We start from the raw sequence: 24334 nt of genomic DNA, 5'->3' as shown, positions 1-24334 counted from the left end.
GTTCCCCTGTCATCGCTTTTTGCATATGTCCCTCCCTCTACCTAGAATGTTCTCCCCGCCCCCACCTGTACCAGGAAAATGCCAGCTGTTTCTCTGAGAGGCAGCCTGGAGGACACGACCTGTGGAAGTCGGTCCTGGGGCTCTCTTGGGCAGAGAGAGCACCTCCTCCTTTCGGCCCTGAAAGCCCTTCAGTCACGCTTCAGTTACAATGGTTATTTTACAGAGCTGTGATTTATTTGCGTAGGTGCCCAAATTCAAGGGCAGGGATTATGTCTCATTCTTCTTTTCATGTGGAATTGGCCCAGAGAAAGTGCTTGATAAAAACCTTTTTTGAATGAAAGATGACAGGTCTGGAATTGCTGTGAGCTGTGGGTGAACAGTTAGCTTTCTGCCCATTTTCCATTTGTCTGGGGGTGTGGCAGCTCCGTATTTGACCCTAAGTGATCACCAGGAAAAAAAAAAGGTACTTACTTACCACATGGACTTCATGGCTTTCAGTTCCTCTGAATTATCTTAGAGAAGACTAAAAACTGTTCTAAAAAATGAGCTATTATTAGAAGGGAGGGTATTTTTCCCTTCTAGGGAAAAGATAGGAAGTACCTTTATAATATAACCTTCTTTTCTTTTTCTTTTCTTTTTTTATTTTTTTAAAAAGATTTTTATTTATTTATTTGACAGCAGAGATCACAAGTAGGCAGAGAGGCAGGCAGAGAGAGAGGAGGAATCAGGTCCCCCATCGAGCAGAGAGCCCAATGTGGGGCTCGATTCCAGGACCCTGGGACCATGACCCGAGCCAAAGGCAGAGGCTTTAACCCACTGAGCCACCCAGGCGCCCCTATAACCTTATTTTCTTAAACAATCGTTTGTAAGCATTTTCGTTGGGTGTCGACTTAGCCCAGTGAAGTTTGTTTGATGTTCCATTGACTTTGTGTCCTAACAGTCGGCCCCTCTCTGCTGCAGGGGTCCTGCCCTCGCACAGCAGGCACAGCAGCCCCTCGGGGCACCTGACCCACAGCCGCAGCAGCAGCAAAGGCAGTGTGGAGGAGATCATGTCCCAGCCGAAGCAGAAGGAGCTGGTGGGCGGCGTGCGGCAGAAGATGCTTCTGGACTACAGCGTGTACATGGCCAGGTGTGTCCCCCAAGAAAACCGAAGCCCCCAAAGGAGCCCAGTGCAGAGTGCGGAGAGCAGCCCCACGACTGGGAAGAAGGTAAAGCTGGCTGCCTGGGCTGCGGCTTTTCTGCTTTTCTTCTCAAACTCCTTTCTGCCTACAGAAGCACTTCGAGTGCTTCCTGTGTACCAGGCCCTGCCCTAGGCACTGGGGACACAATAATGAACAAGACAGACAAGGGGCCTTGCCCTCAGGGAGCTTGTGCTCTCAACAGGGAGACAGAAAGAAGTAAAACAGCTGGTGGTGGCAAGGATTAAAGCCAAGTAAGAGAGGGTGAAAGGTGGCCAGACTGCTGTTTTAGAATGGTGGTCAAGGAGGGCCTCCTTGAGGAGGTGACGTTTGCACAGAGATCTGACCAAGTGAGGAAGTGAGCCGTGGAGGGTGTGGGGGTGTGAGAGGAGCCTTCCAGGTTAGGGGACCGGCAAGTGCCAAGACCCCAAGGCAAGGATGTAGTTGGACTATTCAAGGAACCACGATGAAGCTGGTGTGGTGACGGTGAGCAGGGGACAGAGAGCGGGGCCTCATGGGTCAGTTCTGAGGAAGAGGGGAAGCACTGGGAGGGTTTTGAGCAGGGAGTTATGTTGATCTATTTAAGTCTAAAAGTGACTGTCTGTGGAGAGTGGACAGGAGGAAGAGAGGGGGTGGGGGCGCTTCCGGCTGTGGGCGATGGGGCTGTGATGAGGGTCAGCAGCAGGTGGTGAGAACGGTTCGGGATCTGTGTCGGAGGGGAGCGGCTGGATCTGCTGGTGAATTATGTGTGGGGCGTGAGAGAGCCAGAGGGGCCAAAGATCACTCCTAACCTTTGACCCGAGCAAGTGGGCAGTCAGTGGGAAAGTTCTCAGAATCGTTCGTAATAGAGGCCTGATTCCCGAGTTACCTTTGTATTCTCACATTCGCAGACTCATTAGCAATGTCCAGGGCTTTTGAAGATTTGCCACGAGCATTCTTCCCACAGCGTAACCAGCTGGCCGTGCACTCAGCATCATCTGCAGTGAGATAACTAAGCTGCCTTGTGCCAGCCTCCGTGAGGCCCTGTCGCAGAATGCCTCTGCCCCCTTTGGCAGCCTTGCAGACGAGATGCTCTTCTCTCCACTCTGTCGGTGGAGAAGCAGGTTCACACGGGTTAAGTAGCTTAATTTCACAGTTGCCAAGTGGTGGCATGTGTAAAACCAGAGGACACTCGCAGGCCCCCAGCTGCCGCCGCTGACATTTTGGTGGGCATTCGGAAGCTGTGCAGCCCGTCAGGCAGCCTGCCGCTACCACACTCGTCCTCTTAGCATGGGGCCAGCCCATGCATACAAAGCCAGTTCCCTACTGGAGTGTCTGGCCTCTTCCAGTGGCTGTACCTCTGCTCTTAATGGGAAGCACTGGGTGCCTTCCTTGTGCTGTTAACCCGTTGCGGGCTTTGATTCATTCCGTTGATCCTCTCCAGTGGGGAGAAGGTCCCGAAACCTCATCCAGCAGACTTGGTCAGGCCCAAAGAGACCCTCTGCCTCTGCTGGCCCCTCCCCCACTGCCTCCACCCTCTGACCTAAGTTACCAACTAGGGTGGGAAGTAGGCCTTTCTCTAGGCTGGAGTCGGGTAGTACCAAACTATTCTGGGAATGTCCTGTTTACCACCCATGAATTCCCCTACCCCAAACCCCTTTTCTCCCTGGGTTGTCAGCTGTCTGGACTCTCATCACATTTAGGGAAATCAGGAGGAGCCGAGTAGACTAGTGTATTTCATGAAATGCTTGCTCTTTAAAAGAGTTCCTTAAGTTAAAAATATGAAAAAAAAAAAAAAAACATGTTTTAGAATAGCATGTCCTCAGTATGTGTGGCATGTGCTTGTCGTGGCAACGCTGGAGTTTCTGGAAGCCCCAGGAGGGGCTGGGAGGCCCCAGTGGCCCATAACCCAGCCCCTCAAGCCAGCATCCCTGTCACCCAGGGGCTTCTCTAGTGCAAACGTCCTTTCTGAGTCCTTGGCATTTACCTCTTTAAGCACCAAAACATGTTTTTCCTTTTCTAAGTCTGACGAAAATCTTTAAAAACCACATTGCATTTCCTGACCCCCTTAGGCAGAGTAGACAGAGAGGATTTAATCTTGATAATTTAAGGACTTAACAAAACAAACAAATTCAGGCTTGTCGGTCATGCAGGCCTGCTTGAGGTCAGAGGCCATCTGAGCCGCCCCAGGCTGCAGATTCTGCATAGTTTCTCTCGTTGGTCAGCTGGCAGCTGTTGGTATATGTCCTTCTAGTTGCTTCTCCTTGAGTGCTTATCCCCCTCCCCCATCCCTACCCTAAATGTAACCACCCTAGTCTGTGTGGGCTAGGAAACCAGAAAGCCAGAACCGTGTGCTTCGAAAGGGGGCTTCGGAAGAAGGTGCCTGAGGTCTGGTGCAGGGCTCCTGCATCTACTTGGCGTGAAGCATGTGTGGGCCGTGTCCTGGCTCTCAGGGGTGGTCTGCTGCTTGAGACAGTCTTGACTAAGGTACGGGCGTGTGTTACAGTTAACTATTACTGCGTAACAGCCCCAGAAGTGGTGGCCTAAAAGCCTACCAGCTACTCATTTTGCTTACCCGTTTGTAACTTGACCAAGCTTGCCAGTAAAGGCTTCTGTCTGCTCCATACGGCATCAGCCAAGGCGGCTCCGCGGGCTGGGGCTGGGGGGCTGGCGGAGCTGCTCCCACGATGCCTCACTCCCGGGGCCGGCACACAGATAGATGCTAGTAGCTGGCTGGGAGCTCACTTCTCCACGTGGCCTGGGCTTCCTTCAGCTAAGTCTCCCTCGAGAAAGAGCCAGGCGGGCACCGTAGCTCCTTTTATGACCTAGTCTCGGAAGTAAAGTGACGTCACTTCCGTCAGGCTCTATTGGAGCAGTCAGCACACCTTCCCAGGTTCGGGGAGGGGCAGAGGTTCTCCTTGCTGAGAAAGTAGCAAATTCTGGGAAGAGCGTTTGGGGTGGGAAATATCATGTCACTGTTTTTGGAATGGAATATCTGCTACAGTTTCCTCTGCTATTTTGATTACTTTTCACACTTTAAGGCAGTTCTTAACTAATTTTATTTCTTATTAACTTTGCTGTTTGAGCACGCGAGGACCTTCTCCCTCCATTTTTAACTGGTTATGTTTTGTGCATGTGAAACATTAATGTGGTTGCAGAGATCAAAGCTGGACAAAGACGTTCTCAGAAAAGGGCTGTCTCTCCTACCCTGTTTCTTCTATTCTTCCATTCCATTCCCATTCACACCCCTGAAGTAAGCCAGTCTCCTTAGTCTCGGGTTTATAATTTCTGCCTTTATTTTCCCTTCTGTCTTAGTCAAATGATAGCATATTATGGATCCTCTTTTGAACATTACTTTTTAAGCTTCCTAGTACATTCTGGAAATCACTCCACATCAGTTCATAGAGGCCTCTCCCTCCTCTTGTTTTTAAACAGCTGCCAAACTTGCTCCATTGTACAAATGTTTCATAGTATATTCATTCTCTCTTTCATATGGACATCTAGGTTTCTAGTATTTTGCAATTACAAATAATGGTGCAGTGAATAATTTGTGAACTTGTATTTTTGTGCCATTGGCAGTATATCTTCAAGGTTAGGTATTTGTTAGGTATTATCACATTCCCTTCTGTAAGGGTTGCACCAGTGTTCATTCCCACCAGTAGTAAGAGTGCCTCTTTCCCCACGGGGTCACCAAATGTGGACCCTTTGGATGCGGTCAGTAGTATTGATCCTTCCTGCCAAAGACTGGGCCAGGTTATTTCTTAGAGTCCATATCACCTCTGATATCATAAGTCCAAGAGAAACTCAAAGGGCTCAGAGACACAAATGAACCTCTGACATCTCTTCAAGTGACACTGCCCCACCGTCAGTATTGGCCACCAGCCAGAGCTCACCCAGAGGGAGCTTGGGACACAGCTCTAGCCCTTGTCTCAGCTTCTCCTCTCCCCTCTCTCCCCCTGCTGCTGCCTCTTGTAGGCCATGGTCAAAGCATCGCTTACCTTGAGGGCTCCCAAGTCTCATGGCAGCTTCTGCCCACTGGGCCTCCTTTCTCGCATGTCACCCAGTGCTAAACTAGGTTTGGAAGAGAATGGGGCCACTGGTGCACAGGAGCCAAACTGATGTTAAAAACATCCAGGATACAATTAGTAAATGCAGACAAGGTTTGTGTTAAACAATGCTGAAATAATTTTGGTGATTATTATTATAATCATTAAAAACATATTCAGGGGATTCTGCATATGGAAACCACTTTTGGAGCTCAAAATTGGAATTATAAAATCACTGTTTTGGAGGAAGGGCCTTATTCTCCAGATGTTTAGTGCTCAGTGACCAGTCACTGAGCCCTGACTTGCCCTTGTGACTGCTTTGTCCCACCGCCACAGGCTGTGCAAGCCTCCGAATCCCCAAACCCCTATGGTATTGGCACCATTTTCTCACCCTTCAGAATAGTTGAGAGACCGTGAGGCTGGCGGAAGAAACCAGAGCTTTATTGTCTTGTCAAGGTAGTCTTCTTGGTTAGAGGAGGAGATTTTAATAGTAATTTAGAAAATAAGAAAATAAGGAGACTGTCTTTTGAAACTATAAGTTTCAAACATATACATTCAAAAGTTTAAAACACTATAAGTTTCAAACACTATATGTTAACTAATTGAATTTAAATAAAATATATATATATTTTTAAAGGAAACTCTCTTTTTAAAAATATCTAAAGGTTGCATAGTATTACCCCTAGTGTGGTCACCTCAGGAAGGGACACCTCACAGGCTGCCTGAAGATTTGCTTAGGGGTGTGAGGCCAGGGAGGCTGCTAGCTCCCTATGCCCCGAAGTGGCCTGGCTAGGAGAGAGGACCATCGGTGGGGCTGGGCTGTGTCTGTGCCCCAGGCAGGTGCAAGACCCTGATACTCTGATTGTGCCACACACTTCCCATGCTCTTTATCCAGGGAAAACCCTAAACGTTTAGAGATAATGTAGGCTTCCCAGGTTTGGAGAGTTCTGACTTCATTACTTCTGGTTAATTATCTTGTTACCCATAAACTGGATCACGAGATATTACTCCCTGTTTGCCGTTATCAGGACATGAGAACCCTAAGAAAGCAAATAGGCATCAAATAGAAACCAGGAAATCTTAATTGGCAGAGTGGTTTTCCAAGGCTTTCCCTTTCCTGAGCAAAGTCACCTTTTCAAACATTTAAAAGTAGACTTGGAAAGTGCTCCTCATACAGTGAGTAAAAAATATGAAGCCATAGAGCCAATTTAAGCTAACATTTTAGAAAGGATCCAGAATAGAGTGCCAAGGCAATTCAAGGAGCAGGGAGGGGGAGGGAGAGAATAGTCTTCAACAAGTGGTGCTGGAACGACTGGTATCCACATGGCAAAAGCATGAAGTTGGACCCCTACCTCACACCGTACACAAAAATTAACTCAAAAGGATCATAGACCTCAGTGTAGGAGCTAAAACTATAAAACGAAGAAAACTTGGGTGTCAATCTCTGTGGTTTGAGCTTAGGTAAAGCTTTCTTAGTTAAGACACCCAAAAGTACATGCAACCAAAAGAATTTAAAAAAAATAAAATAGATTTCAACCAAATGAAAAACTTTTATACTACAAACAATACCATTAAGATAGTGAAAAGACAACCCGCAAAATGGGAGAAAATTTCTGCAAATCATTTATCTTGTATACTAGTACTTAGAATAAACAAAGGATTCTTAAAACTGAGTAATAAAAAGGTAAATGACCCTATTAAGAAATGGGCAAAGGGGAGCACCTGTGTGGCTCAGTCCGTTAAGTGTCTGCCTTCAGCTCTAGTCATGATCCCAGGGCCCTAGGATCAAGCCCTTCATTGGGCTCCCTGCTTAGTGGGGAGCCTGCTCCTCCTCCTCCCTCTGAGCGCCACTCCCCCTTCTTATGCACTCTCTCTCTCTCTCCCTCTGTGTCAAATAAATAAATAAAATCTTAAAAAAAAAAAAAAAAGAAATGGACAAAGGATTTGAACAGACATTTCTCCAAAGAACACCTACAGATGGTCGGTCCATAAGCCTAGAAAAGATACTCAGTCATTACTCATCCAGGAAATGCAATCAAAACTGTAATGAGATACCACTTCACAACCACTACGATGGCTAGAATAAAAGAGGTAATAGCAAGTATTAGGATGTGGAGAAAGCTTTGTGTGTTGGCAGTGGGAATGCAGAATGATGCCGCTGCCATGGAATACACTTTGGTGGTTCCTCAAAGTAAACACAGCTATTCAATCTAGCAGCTCCCCCTGTAGGTGTCTGGCCAAGAGAAGTGGAAACCTACTTCTGCTCCAAAATTTGTACACAAATGTTCATGGCGGCATTATTCACAGTAGTCAAAAGTGGAAGCTACTGAAATGTCCGTCATGAGTAGATAAAGTGTGGTATATCCACAGGATAGAATGTTATTCTGCGATGAAAAGGAATAGTGTACCAACACCTGCTACAGCACGGCTAAATCTTGAGAACGTTATGCTTATGAGAGAAGTCAGTCCCAAAAGAATACATCTTGTATGATTCCATTTTTTTAAAAAGATTTTATTTATTTATTTGACAGAGAGAGAGATCACAAGTAGGCAGAGAGGCAGGCAGAGAGAGGGAGAAGCAGGCTCCTTGCTGAACAGAAAGCCTGATTCGGGGCTCGATCCCAGGACCCTGAGATCATGACCCGAGCTGAAGGCAGAGGCTTAACCCACTGAGCCACACAGGCACCCTGTATGATTCCATTTATATGAAATGTCTAGAATAGGTGCATTTTCAGGGATAAATTAGTTTGCCTGAGGCTGGTAGGCACCTGGTGGTGGGGGTAGGGACGGTTGTGGCAGGGATGGAGTTGGGGAAGAGTGGCAGGTAACTGCTAAGGGATACAAGGTTTCTTTGGGGGGTAATTCAAATGTTCTAAAGTTGATGATGATGGCTTCACAACTCTGTGAATATGATAAAAACCATAGATTGTACTCTTTAAATGGGTGAATTGTGTGTTATGTAAACTATATTTCCATAAAGCTATAAAAAAGATACAAAACTATGTTAATGTGATCCAATTTTTTTTTTTCAAGTTCTGTATGTATACATTGAGAAAAGACTGATGGTAAATAGAGGAAAATGTTATATGTATTATATTTGGATAGTGGGATTATGGGTATTTCTTGCAATAAATACGTACTATTTTTATAATTGGGGAAACAGGGAACAGACCTGGGGGACGGGGCTTCCATTGTGCCTTCTCCTGGACCCAGCAGTCCTTTGTGGAACCCTGGTACCACATTTGTTGCAGGAAAGATTACACCAAAAAATTAAGTAAATTTGTACTTTCCTCTGGAGGTTAGCTTTTCCTAAACTTATCCCAAGATCTACTCAGACAGTCATAATAGCCTCCTTCAGCTTCAGGCTGTCGGACTCTCTACACCTTTTTTTGGAAGTCATTTTGAGAAAGGTACCCTATCTAAATGGATCTATATAGTTGAAATGGTGAAATGAATATTCTTCTCACATTCCTTCCTGCAGGCAAATGGCAGTGGTAGGAAACGTAGGCATATTTATTCTTTAAGCTCTCACATTTTTATGACACTCATTGGAAGTGAGTTCTTTCTAGTAGCCCAGTGAATCCAGATTTTGTTCATAAAGCTGCTTTGATGCATTGTCAGTGTTCTGCTGCTCTTGGGTTTTTTCTTTGTTCCCAACAAGTCTGTGGAGAGAAGCCTGTAGAAGGAACTGGTGAAAAGAAAAAACAACCTGCTTGTCAGTTATTTCAGAAATGTGTTTCCACATCATATGTCTTTGGCTTGGACATAAATTGTGAAATAGCCTTTGTTTCTTGCTATTTTGTGCTCAACCTGCTTGCTGTGAATATCCGGGTTTGTAAAGAAAGGTTAATAGAGGGTAGACTCTTGAGAGGGGAAAGTGACCGATTTTCTTGGGTCACCTCCAGATCAAAGCAAGACACGCGCTGCTTTGTGTGGCCACAGCTTGGCACTACCGAACTACCTGGGGGAGGAGAGCATTGTCCTTGGATGGGTGTTTGTTTACTCAGAAGACTGTGTAGACCATCAGATGTGATGTGATAGACTCAAAGACTATAACCTCAGAAACTAGACCACATCCCCTTGGAGGGTGGGGCGCAGATGTTCAGGCAGAGAGAAAAGTGAGTCTGAGAAACATGTACCGCCTGTGGCATGACCAAGTGCCCAATGATCCCAGACATTTGCTCTTGCATCCGGGACCTGGTGGTGGAAGCGTTTGGGTGGGGGACACCTGGCAGGCTGCGTCAGGGGGAGGCATGCGACTCTTGATCTCAGGGTTGTGACTTTGAGCTGCACGTTGGGTGTAGAGATTGCTTAAAAATAAAATCTTAAAAGTCTTGGTTAATATCGAAAGATAGTACAGCACTAGGGAGCACAGTGGTGCTGTAGAGCCATTGAAAGGAGTGAGGGAGAGCCATGTCTTCTGAAATGGAATGACCAACATGTATTGTTTTTTAAACCGGAGTTTAATTTTTTTTTTAAAGAGACTCCCCAGGGGTGCCTGGGTGGCTCAGTGGTTAAAGCCTCTGCCTTCAGCTCGGGTTATGATCCCAGGGTCCTGGGATCAGGCCCCGCATCAGGCTCTCTGCTCAGCGGAGAGTCTGTTCCCTCCTCTCTCTCTGCCTGCCTCTCTGCCTACTTGTGATCTCTGTCTGTCAAATAAATAAAATCTTAAAAAAAAAAAAAGAAAAGAAAAGAAATAAAGAGACTCCCCAACATTCATAAGGGAGACCTGTGAAAATACCTGAATTTGAAGAGCTCCTAGAACATAAAATATCTCCCCTTACACGGGATAACGTTAGATTAAAAACCACAGGCAAACTCCCAGACCCCCAAAGGGAGAGACGGTGCATGCTCTAACAAGACTAGTGGACAGGTGGGTGCTGAGCAGTCCAGGAGCCCTGGCGCAAGCTCAGCGACCACTTCAGACCTTCATACTCCAGGCTTCAGAAAAATCACACACGGGAATGTGCCATAGACCTTTGGGGTACTCGGAAGTCATCAAATCTCTGAGGGTCAAGTCCATGAGCACCAGGTCACCTGGGTACAGTCCCCCTGGCCTGGGCACACGGCTGCCCACCAGAGATCGCGTAGGCACAAGCACACTCTTACAAAGTGTGGAGATGACAAGGGTGTCTGATGTGTGTTACGGCTGCAGGCAGCCCATGAGGGCAGGGTAGTTGCATTTGTACAAACCACCAGAAGAAAGAGAAAGGGTAAACAATTCGTTGATTTCTGCTTTTCTAGGTTTGTTTGTTTGTTTGTTTGGTCCTTGCTTTCCAAGGCTAATTGTTTCTGTGAGGACTAAGTCTAATTAGAGACCTCGGCGTAAGGAAAGGTCTGTCACACCAGGTGCCTATCCCACCGCCACCTCGTTCCTCCCTCAGGACAGAGCAGGTGGAGATCAGGGAGAAGGAGGCTCTGAGTCAGGCTGTGCTGATGAACCAGGGGCCTCAGGCAGGACACTGCATGGTTCCAAGTCCATTTCCTCATCCCTAAAATAGAAGTCACGGTTTCACGGTTCCGTCTTTCTGGGGTATCGTAAGATGGAAACCAGCAGCCTGGGAAGCGGTCTTCTTGCAGGGCCTGGCATGGGGTCAGCGGCAGCAGCGGTGACCCACGGTGGCAGTCAGCAAGCATTCCCCGCGCTGCCAGCTGGCTTACCCTCCCCTCAGCGGCCGTCAGTGCCCACTTCTGTCTCCTGCTTCACCCCGCAGGGCCCTCTCCAGGCAAGAATCCCTCATCTGATGAGTAACCTGGGAAATCAGAGACTAACGTAGTTTGCTCACACTGGCCATGCTAGATGTTTAAGACAGATTGTCCCCGGTGGAGGGGAGGCCCCGGGGGATGTCACTGGGCTGGGACTGGGGAGAACAGCTACAGGAATTTTCAGAATTCCTGGGAACAGGTTCTCTCTAATCTGAGGCTGCAGTTCGCAGTCTCACCTGTTCATGACATCTGTGAGAGCGCTTCTGGGAATTTTGATACCCACTTAAATTAGTGTCTCTGGCTGTAGGGCCCAGGCACCTGTATTTTTAAGTAGCCCCTGCCCCTCGCCCCGGAGGGCTGTGAGTTCACAGCTGACCATAAGAGTCCTGGCCTCAGGAGGCTTTGGGGCCGCCCCGGGAGGACCAGCCTGACCCTTGCATGTCCAGGGACTTGGAAGAAAGAGAGGCAGACATTTGATCAGAGGTGCCATGAATCAGAAGTGCCATGAATCCCAAGCTCATTTGGGAGGCAGGGCAATCTGGTTGAGCTAATTGTGTGAAATACTAGCTCCATCACAGGACGACTAGCAAGAAAAGAAAACAAAGAGGAGTTTTTATCTGGGGTGATGGCTTTTGTTTCTCCCTTTTTCTATTCACTGACATAACATGAGACTGGTAATTTGTAGGGAAGGAATACATCTGCCGTGGGCGCCCCTCTCTGTGGGGAGGGACCTTCAGTGACTTTGTAAAAATAAGCACCTGTCTTGTTCTCCAGTTGCTTTCCAGCTAATTTTGGTTCCTTTCTCCTGCCAGTTGCCAGAGGCCCCGCCCTCTGAGGAGGAAGAACAGGAAGCCTGGGTGAACGCCTTGCTCGGAAGAATGTTTTGGGACTTCTTAGGAGAGAAATATTGGTCTGATCTGGTGTCTAAGAAAATCCAAATGAAACTCAGCAAAATAAAGGTATCGTTTTCCTCATAAGAGATTTCCGGTTCCTCACATGTCTTGATTTAGAAGTTTTGTATCATTATATCCTAAGTGAAAAGCATATAACATGAGAACAGTAACATACCTGAGCTGTGACCTTGGCCGTATGACTCACCGTACCTGGGGACTCAGTGAGTGTTCCTGTTTACTTTTTCCTTGGTGTTGCCCTCGTCGTAAGCCATTCTCGGTGATAATCCAGAATCTGGTTTGGGACAGTGAGAGCTCTTGTAGCTGGTTTGTCACGTAGACCTCTATTATCTTGAAATGAGTAAGGAACTTAAAGTGTACTTCAGGAGCCCACCCAGCCTCACAGTCTGGGGGCCGCAACATCTCTGCTGAGGAAAGTGCCAGACTCCAGACCTCTTTCTCAAGTTGTGCTCGCTCTCAAAGCGGGAAAGTTAGCACGGCACTCTAAATGTGTCTGGGCCCGACCTTTACTTCTGGCCAGATGGTATTTTATTTTGGGCTCTGTCTTTGCTGAAAAACAACAGTCCTGGTGCTGATCAAGCCCACTTGGAAATAAGTTTAAACTGCATAAATATTCCTCAAGATTGCCACTAAATGACACATTTAGTATCACCTCTGCCAACCCAGAGACCTCAGTAGGTTACGTAGAAGTAAGTTTTTGACCCAGGAAAGACCCAGCCAAGGAAGAGTTCCTTTGATCCCCAGATGAAGTTGCACAGTCAGCAGCTTAAATCCATGGATCTTTCTGGGTCCTAGATACCTTTGAGACACAGAAACAAATGGATCCTTTCCCTAGAAAAATGCACAGTGATGCAGAATTTTGCCCATGACTTCAGAGGGTTCAAGGTCTCCAGGTTAGGAAACTGTGAGCTAAGGGAAAACTACATTAGAAGGAAAATACGGGCATGAAGGAGCTTCGATGTGGCATTGTCATTCCTTTGGGTGACAAACCCAACCCCTTAGGGCTCAGTCAAGCTCTGGCAAGCTCTATCTGCCAGCTGCAGGCCGGTGTCATCTTTTTCCTAACCCCTGATGAAGAGGAGAGTCTGTGCTCTGAGCTGGTAGAGCAGATTTTGAGGCAGAATTTGGGGCAACGATTTGGGAGGGTTCTATTGACACGAGTCAGCCTGTTGTTTTCAGGTAGATCGAGGGTAGAATGCACTCTATGAGCCAGGTCCGGCGGGGGCGGGGGGTCAGGAAGCAGCAGTGACTCTCCCCTGTTCACAGACAAGTAGCCGAGCTGGGGCGCACTTCACCGCCTCCCCCTTTCTGGAAAAAGATGGAGAGCTTGATGAATTCCTGGGTCAAAACACACAAGCAGGGTTGGCACTCCTCTCTTCCCAAAGACTGCTGCAGGCCCTTCCCTGAGCATGAGGGCTGGGGGTCCCGGCAGGGGGAGGCAGAAAGCAGGGTGCACCTCAACTCCAGATGGGATACTCCTGTTCGTGTTACACACATTCCAAAACCGACAGGGGTAGGGCAGCATGTCGTGCTTCCCTCGGGTGCTGGAAGCCCATGGAACCTCTGCCGTCTTGGAGAACGGTGGCTTCTTTCATCCCAGAGGAAGCTTTTCTTCTTCTCCCCCTTTGCTGGCATGTGAGCTTTTCAGTTTGCAGACTTAGAACAGAGGTCAGAAGTGCTAGAAGGTGGGGATGGAGACAAGTGGCCTGGATCCAGGAGTGGGCTGCACTCCCTCCGTCACCAGTCTCACACCTCCACCCTGACCTCAGTGCCCTGCGAGTCCAGAGGAGACCCTGGATGTAATGGAATGAAGAGATAGGTAGCAGGCTGTTACTCTAGTTCTCAACCCACCACCACCCCTGCCAAAAAGACTCTTATTATCACTAAGAGCCAAGTATTCTGGGAAGAAGGAAACCTAGTAGTGAGTGTTGGCTAATGGCCAGTCCAAGAGCCAGAATGGCCGGAGGAGCCTGAGCTGTCCGCTCTGACAAAGATCTCCCCTGTCTCCTGGTTTTCCCTGAAGTCCTGACATACGGAGAACTCTTTGCTGGCCTTGCCCTGCAGTCTCAGATTGTCACCCTCACATGTGACAGTGACTCATGGTGTGAAAGAGCAGAGCTGTGTGTGTATCTGATGCCCAGGGATGGTTTAAAACAAGCTGAGTTTCTGCCCCCACAGCAAGTACATTCCTGGCCTCAGCCAGCCCCTCCCAACACCGCCTTGGGGCCATCAGTCGTCAGGGCCTCTTGTGCCCTGTGTCAGCAAATGTTACGACTGCAGACAGCTTCCAGCAGTTCCCCCCACCAACCTGAGAATGTTCTATACACCTGCGTGTCCAACTGGGTTCACTCAGGAGGTTAAAGAACAGGCAGTGGGTTCTCGTCTTACTGTGGTATCTTTGGATGGGAAGAAGAGAATTTCTGGTTGAAAAGAGCAGGAGTGACCTTTTGTTGCCTTTCCCTGCAGAGTAGGAAGGAGACGGACCAGACTACGGCCTGGTCCTGAGAGTTTTGATTCAAATCAGTTGTGATTTGGAGGGGAAAGGTGCTTAATTCCAGAATTTTGGAATTGGGCCCCCAGGGGAAGAAGTAGGAAGCAGGCCCTTGTTCTACCTACTGATGATTAGAGCTCAGCCCAGCCCAGCTGAGTCTGTCCCAGTCCCGGGTTCCTCATCTCTTCTTTGTCTCAGGTCCCTCCTCTGCCCTGGTAGGGCCCACAGGGTGCAGGATGGGAGGGCTGGGAGGTGGCATTGGGCTCCGGGAATGCCATCACCGCATTCACCCCCTTTGCTCAGTGTCACACTCCTCTTCCCATAGGAACCCAGCAGGCCCCTGACTTAGTATCAAGTGATACTAATAGACAGTCTGGGGCAAGGGTGCAAGAATTTGGCTCCATTTTTGGCCAAGTAACATTCTGTGGGCTGATTGGGAGGCCAGCCACCATGTAACATTGATGCCTTAGAAAAAGGTTTTCCAAACCCAGCAACTACCAATTCACATTGTGCATTTGAGTACTGTCTTTGGTCACGTTCTGTTCATCACAGACATTGTAACTTTGACCGACCCACCCCTGCAGAAAAGCAGAGAGGGAGTTCTCTGGCGAATCGTCAAAGTGTATGCCTTTGACAACCGAAGAGCTCCAGCCACAATAGGCATTAAATCCATGCCTGGCTAAATGCTGCCTCGTTTTATGGGAAATGTTCAGTGTATATTTATTTTAAAAAAGCAGTTTGATGCTGGTAGAAAAACAGGGTGTCATTACAGGTGCCGGTGTCATGGGAATCTCACATTTAAGGACACTGCTGCAGGTTAGTAGGGAAAGTATTGGGTGTTCAGTAAGACGCCTGACAAGCCATTGGGGGAAAAAAAAATTAAGGTGGATCTGTAACTATATCTTACACTGAAATGGGGAATGGGCCACAAGTTTAAAAAAATAACAATATATACACATACCTAAATGCAGGTGAAAGAAACAGATGAATTAATTCTGTAGTCTTGAGGCAAAGAAGAAATTTCTAAGCATGATATTAATACTCAAGTTATTTCCTTTAGAGCAATGCCTACGACACTGTATTAGTTGGGGGTCGCAGCAAGAAACAGATGTTACTCTCAAGTGGCGTCACCTGAGAGGAGAGTTCATTAAGGAAAGATTTATAAATGTGTGGGCCAATGTAGAGAAACTGAAAGGGCTAGGGTAGGACCAAAGCTGGCGGCATTGGGAGCTGGTAGTACTCCCTGTAGGGGCAAAAGTGGGAAGGAGTTACCAGACCTTGGGGCAGCACGGCCGCGTGGAGAGGTTGGTTGCCTGTCTGACAGGAGCCATGGGCTTCAACAGAGGGAGGGGACAACTACCCGACAACACCCCTCCGCATTACCTCCCATCTTCCCTGCCCATTGGTGTTTCCCATTGGCCAAGCCACAAGCCAGAGGGCGGGAAAGCCCATCCGCGTGGTTTGCACAAACTAGCCTCTCAGGGGAACTCATATCTAGGCCGGGGGCAAACAGAAAATGTCCAGCACCGGGTCAGGGGATGTGATTCTCTTTTTTCCCCAAAGATTTAAATAAATATTGTGAGTTTGCCTGTCAGACAGGCTGGAGCAATTTCTGAACTCCTCACTGAGCGTCTAAGAGGGGTTCACTGCTCCACACACTCTGGTCAGCTCCGGGCATTGTTAACCTGACCAGGATGGCCGGCTCTGCCTCCTCAGTCAGGTCCCCCGGCAACGGCATTCTTCACCGAAGCCTTCAACGACTTCTTGGCCAAAATAGCCACCCCGCCCTACACCCCGGCTCCCTCTGTCCCAGCACTTGCCTCACTCTCTGGAACACTAATCACTCTCTCAAGTTATCTATTTATCTTATTTATTTATTTACTTATTTATAATAAATAAGATTACAAATAAATTTATCTGTTTATTTATCCATTTCTGCCTCTCCAACAAAAACCCTGCGAGATGGGGCGCCTGGGTGGCTCAGTGGGTTAAAGCCTCTGCTCTCGGCTCAGGTCATGATCCCAGGGTCCTTGGATCGAGCCCCGCATCAGGCTCTTTGCACTGCAGGGAGCCTGCTTCCTCCCCTCTCTCTCTGCCTGCCTCTCTGCCTACTTGTGATCTTTGTCTATCAAATAAATAAATAAAATCTTTAAAAAAAAAAAAAAAGTGAGAACAAGGACCTTGCCTGATTGCCCACAGTTCTCTCTGTAGGATGATGCCTAATATGTAACACATGCTCAATAAGTTTCAGTTAAGTGAATGTGTCCCCAAAACCTTGACCTTGACTCTTCCTGAGCGGATGCTGAATTCTAACATTGACCAGGTTACTAACGTCTCATTCATTGTTTCCTTCTCTCCTCCAGCTCCCCTACTTTATGAATGAACTAACTCTGACGGAACTTGACATGGGGGTGGCTGTGCCAAAAATCCTTCAGGCCTTCAAGCCTTACGTTGATCACCAAGGTAACTCGAGCAGAGAACTGACCGTTTGTGTGCAGGTCGAAATGTCTCCATCACTGCAGGTGGATCACCAAAGCTTTGTGTTGGGAGGGGGTCGGGGACAATTTAAGCATCTGTCTTATGTTGATTATCTTTTGTTGGGAACAGTCACAGCCTTCAACTGATGGGCAGCAGATCAGGAATAGATCCCCCTCCTAATTCTTCTAGTCTCTCAGATCCCTGCCAGTCCTGCCCCAGTCCAAACATGCTCATGTGCCCGTTGACGGGGCCGGGCTCTTGTGTGATTCAGAAAATAGCCCCCGTCCCCCGTGGCCTCGTGTGTGTGCGCCCCCCACAGTCCTCATCTCTCACCAGGAGCTGCTACTGCTCCATCCGCGTTCACGCCTTTACCTTGTCCCAACTTCTAGGTTGCAGGTTCTTTGACATTCATGTTTTACATCTTGCCTTCCTTCCCACACCTAGTAGGTGCTCAGGACATGTTTAAGAAATGAAGACAGATGTTGTCAGCAGTATTTTGAGAGTAGAGCTCTCTGCTGGGGGAAGGTGCTCAAGTTTGATTTTGAAGACCCTCTCCTGACACAGTATTTATACCTACTCTGGGTAGGTGGGTTGGGGCAAGAAGAGTTGATTAGGATGTATTGAGTTTAAGTAAATTATGACGTGAAGATTTACGTGTATTTTGTGGCACGTAGTTTTAAAAGGACCATTATGGAAAATTTTATACAGAGTTGTGGGGTGAAAAGAGCCATGGGCCAGACAGGCCAGAATAGTCCAAGAACAGTCAGGAAAATCTCCCCATCGTGGAAGCGTTCGACTTCTTTTTTAGAGTATTCCTTTCCCCATGTACTACTTTCCGCCTAAACTGGAACGTCATTCTTCAAAAAGTAGGGGAGGAAATACTTACAACTTTCTAAGAGTGACGTTTGTTTTGAAGTAAGTGTTCTTTATAAATTTATAGACTGCAGTGTCTACTTTTGTCTCTGTATGGCTGCGTTGGATAGTTCTTAAATCATACTTAGTGAAATCATTTTCTGTGTTTGATGTAAATACAGAGATTTTTTTCCTAGCCCTACAATTAGCAGCTCTGATTATCTCCTTAGCGATATATCAGCTGACAGCAAGCCCGTATTTCCGTGTTTTTAGCATTCCGTGGATTTCAGAAATAGACCACAGTGCTATTTACAAATCCAAAAGTCCAATATCTGCAGGTTGAGGTCACCTGTAACCCCTGGATCCTGTCTACACTTTGATAAATCTGTGAGCTCCTGGATTTGGCGAATTTCTGGTGCACGGAGGGTAAATCTAGAAAAGATAATCTGCAAATGGTTTAGCTAGAGTTCTTTTAACCTCATGTGAAGTTTTAAAAGATGCATTATTTATGTGTTGAGTACCTGGCTAGGATCTCCACCTCATCTGTATGCAAGGGTCTGCCTGCCTTTCTTCCTCTGGCTCTGGCGGGCTCTGGGCTCCCCTTTGTTCTTTGCCTCTTTAGGGATTGACTTGTAACGAGCTGGTAAATGATCAGCTAACATGCACCTCCACAGAGTCAGGCTTAAGGAAAGTAAATAACATGTGGACATGCTCTATTTCCTAATGTGTTGGCAGTTTCTTATCTCTGTCCTTTGTTGAATTAGTAGAAATTTCCAGCAAGAAAGAAGCCACAGCTGGGCTTTGCCGCATCTCACAAGTGTCCCCTGTAGCTTTGAACTCTGCAGACTCCCAGGGCAGCTTTGTCAGGCTTTGAGGGAAATTCACCAAATGCCTAAGTCTCTTTCCTCTTCCTCTGGAGCAAGACATTTCACTACGCAGATCAAAGCTTTGCCAGTTTTTAATCCATTTGAGGCTTATTTCACTCCTTTCAGGGCAAGTTTTAGACATCTGCCTGCTTATGTAACAAGGGAAGAAATGTTACGAAAGGAGTGATAAAAGACATAAAGCCTGTGGCTTTTAAAAGTTTGATCAAATTTGGTTTCTCCAAGTCAACAAAGGATGCATGTGGTAGTTAAAACAGAAATAAACGTAAAGGAAATGTTCTGTTTTGGATTCCATTGCTCTAAGGTAAACTTTTCTTTGAAGGAAATGAAAATCAACAGTGATTGGCTAAAACTGATGCTGGGAAGCAGAGCTTACCTCGCGGGGGAAATGCAGGCCCGTAGAATAAGGCTCCCATAGCACTAGGAGGGGGCACCTCCTGGGGGGATCCCTTCCCCGCCATGCACAAACACACCCCTTTCTTTTCTTTCTTGTTTCCTAACTTGTGCAGTTTTTTGGAGGCACATGGCTGGGGAATTGGAGGAGGGTGGCTATCCGGGCGAGCTGGCTGGATCACTCCATCCTTGGGATGAGGAATGAGCTGTGGTTCTGAGCATAGCTCTAGGGCCAGGCTTTGGGATTCAGGGCTCTGGGGACTGGGGCAGGTTCTGTCCACCCCGCTAACCTCTCTCTCCACGGAGGAGACTAGGACTCGGTAGGCTAGGCTGGTCTGAGGACTGAGTGAGTGAGTGTGTGGAGGCTCCTAGAAGCCCAGTGTGATAAGTGCTGGCTTCTGTTACTTTTACCACCCATTGTGGCCCCTGGGCTATTGCCCCTGGAGACTTTAGAATGTGGGCAGCTGTGGTGCCCATTTGACCCATTTTATAGGAATAAATGGAAAGAAAAAGGCCATTCTCAGGTGTTGAGGTCTTGCCACTAAAAGGAGTGATGTCTGAAGTTCTGAAATCACCTTTGGCCACCAGGGGCCTGTCTGAGTCCCAGGACACACAGCTGGTGTCGCAGGTTGAATGACCACCTTTCCCAGGGGCATCTTCACTCCCCACCAGAGGCAGGTGGCTGAGAGATGGAGAAGATCTGTCCCTTGGAAACTGGCTGCACGCCTCCTGCCTCATCTCTGAGCCCTGCTCGCTCCACGCGCACCTCTGACTGAGGCCATGTGTGGGGGCACAGTGGGCGCAGACGCCCAGGGGAGTCCGAGCAGTGCGTGCAGCATGTCAGCCAGTGTCGGGATGCACCACGGATGTGCGCTGCGACCCCTCGGGTTCAGATCAGTTCCTTTAGTCTTCAGGACGTTTGGCGCACGGTTGTGGGTCTGCAGATAGACACTGAGCGTCCCCCACAGACAGAGTGCTGTGCTGATTATACCCCGTTTCAAGATACCCAAGTAACAGCCTGAGTTTTGACGAAGGTCTTGGCTTCTGTGGCAGGAGACCTGGTCTGCTTTCAGAGACGCGCTTGGCCGTGACTGATGATGTCCCCCATCAATGACTTGTCTTTTGGACCTTATCCTTTAGTGCCTCATGCCTTTATCCAGTGCTGAGGCTGAAGGGATTTTGCCACTGAGTATTGCAGAAAACTGGAACCACTGGGACCTGCCCATTCCTTCCACTGGGCCCTTTTAAAGAGCAAATAGGAGAGCAGCAGCCCAGGGCTGAGCCCCGTGACAGGGCCAGACCGTGGGGCTCAGTGCTGACAGAGCGGGCCCACACAGTCTAACCAGATCATGTTGCAGAAAGGAAAAGGACTTTTTTCGCGGAAAAGGAGAAAAATGCTATTTTGGGGGAACTTGGTTGGGGTGCAAGAGAGGGGACTCTTGATTTGCAACTAAATCAGTCTTGAGACGTGGATCTGTTTCTGAGAACAGTTCAGACAGACAGAATGGCATCTCTCCTAAAAGACACATTGTCATACAAGGATTGCTAGTTTTCTGGGGTACGTGAGCAAGCAGGATGGCACCAGGAACAAAACAATCACTGGATCTGTTCTTGGTCATATATTATTAAATGTTCCATTTTAAGAAGTTTGTTCTTTGGATGCCAAATGTTGCCTCTCATAGTGAAAAATCAACCAGTAATAGTTACAATTAGAGAGAAATGGAGGAGCAGATAAGGGCCCAGCTCAGACGGGCAAGGCTTTGGGTTCTCTTACCCCTTCTAAGCGGCAGGTACCCTGTTAAGCCCACTCCAGTGAGACGGATGCCTTTTTGCTATTTTAGTGGTAATAAAGCAGTGGGCTCCTGAGTGAAATTATTAGGTTTGTGGGGCCATAGTTGGACTGTTCCTGAGGCCGCGGCATCTATCAAATAGAACACCAGGGAAGGCTGAGGGACCCTTAGTCTAGTTGTCCCTGGTGACGCACACTAAGGCATGCTCATCTTTCCTGGCGCCATGGTCAGTCTGCCCCAGGTGGCCCCCGCCATCTTTATTCATCTTCGAGCATCAGGTGCCTGAGGGTGGGGATTTACCTCAGGGTTTGCTCGGATGTCTTGCCCTGAGAACTTGAGGAGCATTTTGGGTGGAGCAGGCTGTAACTTCTGCTGCATTCTCCTTCAGAGTGGCGATGATGGTAACCAATCCTGCCCTCAGCTGAGGAGTGGAAAAACCGCCATCTGAGCTCCTCACAGCTCCTGGCGTGAAAATCGACTGAAGTTGTCTTTGTCAGAGTGTGCCCCATGTTGCCAAATGATGTGCTGGTTTCATAGAGACTTGGTGGTAATCAGCTGCCACTCTTCACCTCGTGTGTGTGTGTGTGTGTGTGTGTGTGTGTGTGTGTGTGTGTTGAGGGGGTGGGGAGTCTGTTAGGGACTCAACATCCCTCCGTCCCCCAAACTGAACTCAGATGTTGAAGCCCTAACCTATAAGGTGGTACCTGGGCTTCGAGGGGTGACTAGGTTTAGATGAGTTCCTGAGGGAGGGGTCGTGATGATGGGTTTTAGGAGCAGACGTCAGCAGGCTGTGTCTGTCTGCCACATGAGGACGACACAGTGAGAAGGTGACCTTCTGTAAGCCAGGAAGAGAGCTCTCACTAGGAACTGAGTTGGCCAGCACCTTGATCTTGGACTTCCAGCCTCCAGAGCTGGGAGAAAAAAATGCCTGTTGTGTAAGCTGTTACGGCAGCCCCAGCAGACTCACTGAGACCCTCTGTCTTCATGGTCTTTCTGGAAAACCTCTGTGTGCACTGACGGCCTTCCTCCTGTTGAGCGGCTTAAAAAATTATCCCGCTCAACTTCTGGTTTTTGTCCTTGAGCGCTACCAAGAGCAGATGGTTACAGAAAGCAGCATTTCAAATGAAATGCCTCACAAAAGAGTCTTAACATTTGTCAGGAGCATAAAAGAAAAACCTCTGGGACCACATTCACATAGACGAGCCGCAGTCAGCTCGGTCCGAGCTCGGACGCCACTCGTGGAGCCGCGTGGGTCCCCGTCCTCACACTGTTGACGTGCTTGTCCGCAATGGGAAGACAGCCTCCCCAGGAGCTGTGAATCTCATCTTTCGGTCCCACAGGCAGGTGCCTCCTGACTCACCCGTTACATAACCGCTCGGTCTCAGCGCCAGGTTGTGTGTACTGCAGGGTTTTCGGGGTGCTCTTTGGCTCGCTGAATCATTGTCACAGAAGCAAGTTTTTCTTTGCACCTAATGCTAAAATAGTCTCCTTACCCTCATCTAAATGCAAGCGTGTCATAGTAAAATAATTTGTTGGAATGGTTGCAGTTTAGATCTGTTTTCAAAAGTTGTCAAGCCATTCTTGATTTCTTCCGATTCTTGCTGAGAACCAGGGCGGAACAAGGCCATGGGGGTGGGTTTGTTGGGATGCTTACAATGATATACATCAGACCCCGTTCCTCACGCAGAGGCTTGGTCAGAGGGTGCATGCTTCGTACCCTCCCCAGCCCAAACAGGGCTCTCTGCCTGCCCGGTGCCCCCTTGGCCCAGCGGCCTCCTGTGGTCTGGTTCCCCTCTACCATGGCAACAGCAGGAAGCTAGGTGGGCACAGAGAGTCCTGGAGGCAGGGAAGTGGGCTGGTGACGGCAGAGTGAGGGAAGAGCCCTGGCTGGAAGGACCCAGCCCTCCCCCTGAAGAGGCAGTATAGTCCCTCTTGTGCTCATGAGGAGGCTGGTGAACAGAGGTCTAGAAACGTCCAGTGGAGCTCAAGCGCTGGTCCGAGTGACAGTGCTCCACATGCCCCTTTCCTCTGCCTGCCTCCCCTCAGCTCCTGGCAGAGGGGGCGCTGGCCCACACGTCCCTGGGGGGTGTCGCAGTTACCGGGGTATAAGCCAGCAGCGCCCTAAGCCATAGCCTTGTCCCCTCATTTAAAAAACAGACAAACAAAACCACCTACTTGACAAGAAGTAAAATTCTGGTGCCTTTATTAGAACAATCCTCAAAGGCACTATATACTATTAATATTTATTAGAAACCTGACCAGGATTTTCAGAAGTTATTTCTGAATACAGACAGCGGCCAGGTAGTCGGAGCCCATCGATTCTCAAGTTAAAAAAAGGTGGAGATATTCTACAGTAATAAGTATCTGCTTTTTTTTTTTTTTTAAGGTTTTAAAAATTTATTTGACAGAGATAAAGAGATGACAAGTAGGCGGGTGGGGAGGGGTAGGCAGGCTCCCCCCTGAGCAGAGAGCCCACTGTGGGGTTTGATCCCAGGACCCTGAGCTGAAGGCAGAGGCTTAACTCACTGAGCCACCCAGGTGCCCCTACTTATTATTTTTTAATAATCTCTACTAAATGTGAGGCTCAAACTCATGACCCTGAGATCAGCAGTTTCCTGCTCTTCCAACTGAGCCACCCAGGCGCCCCAATAAGTATCTTCTTTACTGATGTTCTATCTATATTGAGTTTAAAGCCTGTTCATATCTAGCCTTTGCCCTGTTCCCTTTCCACCGGAAGTGATTGGTGACTGTCTTCATTAAAGCCGATGTACCCTTTGTTTCTAGTAACAGTACCTTTGAAGAGCAACCTAATTGATGACTTTTTATTAATTTAAGCAAGAAATAAAGCAGTTTTGTGAGCTGCTACCAACAAGACAGTCGCATTGAGCTGCATATCACTTAATATCATTTGTGGAAAACAATTACCTTCAATTATGATAAAAAGAATTTTGTTGAAAACAAAATGGGACTCATTCCGCCTTTAGTGAGGAATTACACCATTAGTGCCTCTTGAGGTGAAGCAGAGCTTTCATCTGAAACGGTGGCCAAATGGGGGATTGGTTATTTACTGTAATTGCTTGAAAATCCTGCTGTGTGTCAACGATGGTTTTAAATTAGTTTCCTGCTTCCTTTTCGATGTTGTCATGCATCTTATGAGGATCTATAAAGTTGATAAACATTTAAACACCCACTTGAGGGATCCCACGTTGATTGAAAGTCCGTGAAGTGTTATGGAACCCCGAGTCTGAACACACATGGCATAGCATGTTCTACCCCCAAACCCCAGAGTCCTGGTGTGAAAGGTCGGGTGATGGTCCCTGATGGCATTGTGGCCTTCTGGTCAGTGGCCACTTCTGTCGGTGGCCCATCCCAGTGCAATTCCACAAGGCTGAGAACCTCTTACATACGAGCTCACTGACACTGGTGTCTTTTGTAAAGAACAGCGTTTTTGGTTTTGTTTTGTTTTGTTTTTAAGGATTTTATTTATTTGTTAGAGAGAGAGAGCACACAAGTAGGCAGAGAGTCAGGCAGAGAGAGAGGGGGAAGCAGGCTCCCTGCTGAGCAGAGAGCCTGACTCGAGGCTCCATCCCAGGACGCTGAAATCATGACCTGAGCCAAAGGCAGAG

General features: G+C 48.0%; 1 protein-coding gene across 4 annotated transcripts in view; it reads left to right on the top strand.

The window, feature by feature from the left end:
* TEX2 (testis expressed 2) overlaps positions 1–24334 on the top strand; it is a 103168-nt gene that overhangs the window by 64866 nt on the left and 13968 nt on the right. For all 4 annotated transcript variants that reach the window (XR_004280656.1, XM_032321699.1, XM_032321697.1 and 1 more), the window contains exons 5-7: positions 961–1208; positions 11722–11868; positions 16675–16774. Coding sequence is in view for 3 of the 4 variants with exons in the window: in XM_032321699.1 (XP_032177590.1) it covers positions 961–1208; positions 11722–11868; positions 16675–16774 (495 nt within the window). In the remaining variant the exon portion in view is untranslated. The remainder of the gene's footprint in view (positions 1–960; positions 1209–11721; positions 11869–16674; positions 16775–24334) is intronic.

This window comes from Mustela erminea, chromosome 18 (genome assembly GCF_009829155.1).
Source record: "Mustela erminea isolate mMusErm1 chromosome 18, mMusErm1.Pri, whole genome shotgun sequence".
NCBI classification, from domain to species: Eukaryota; Metazoa; Chordata; class Mammalia; order Carnivora; family Mustelidae; genus Mustela; species Mustela erminea.
This window is presented reverse-complemented; position numbering and strand designations above follow the sequence as displayed.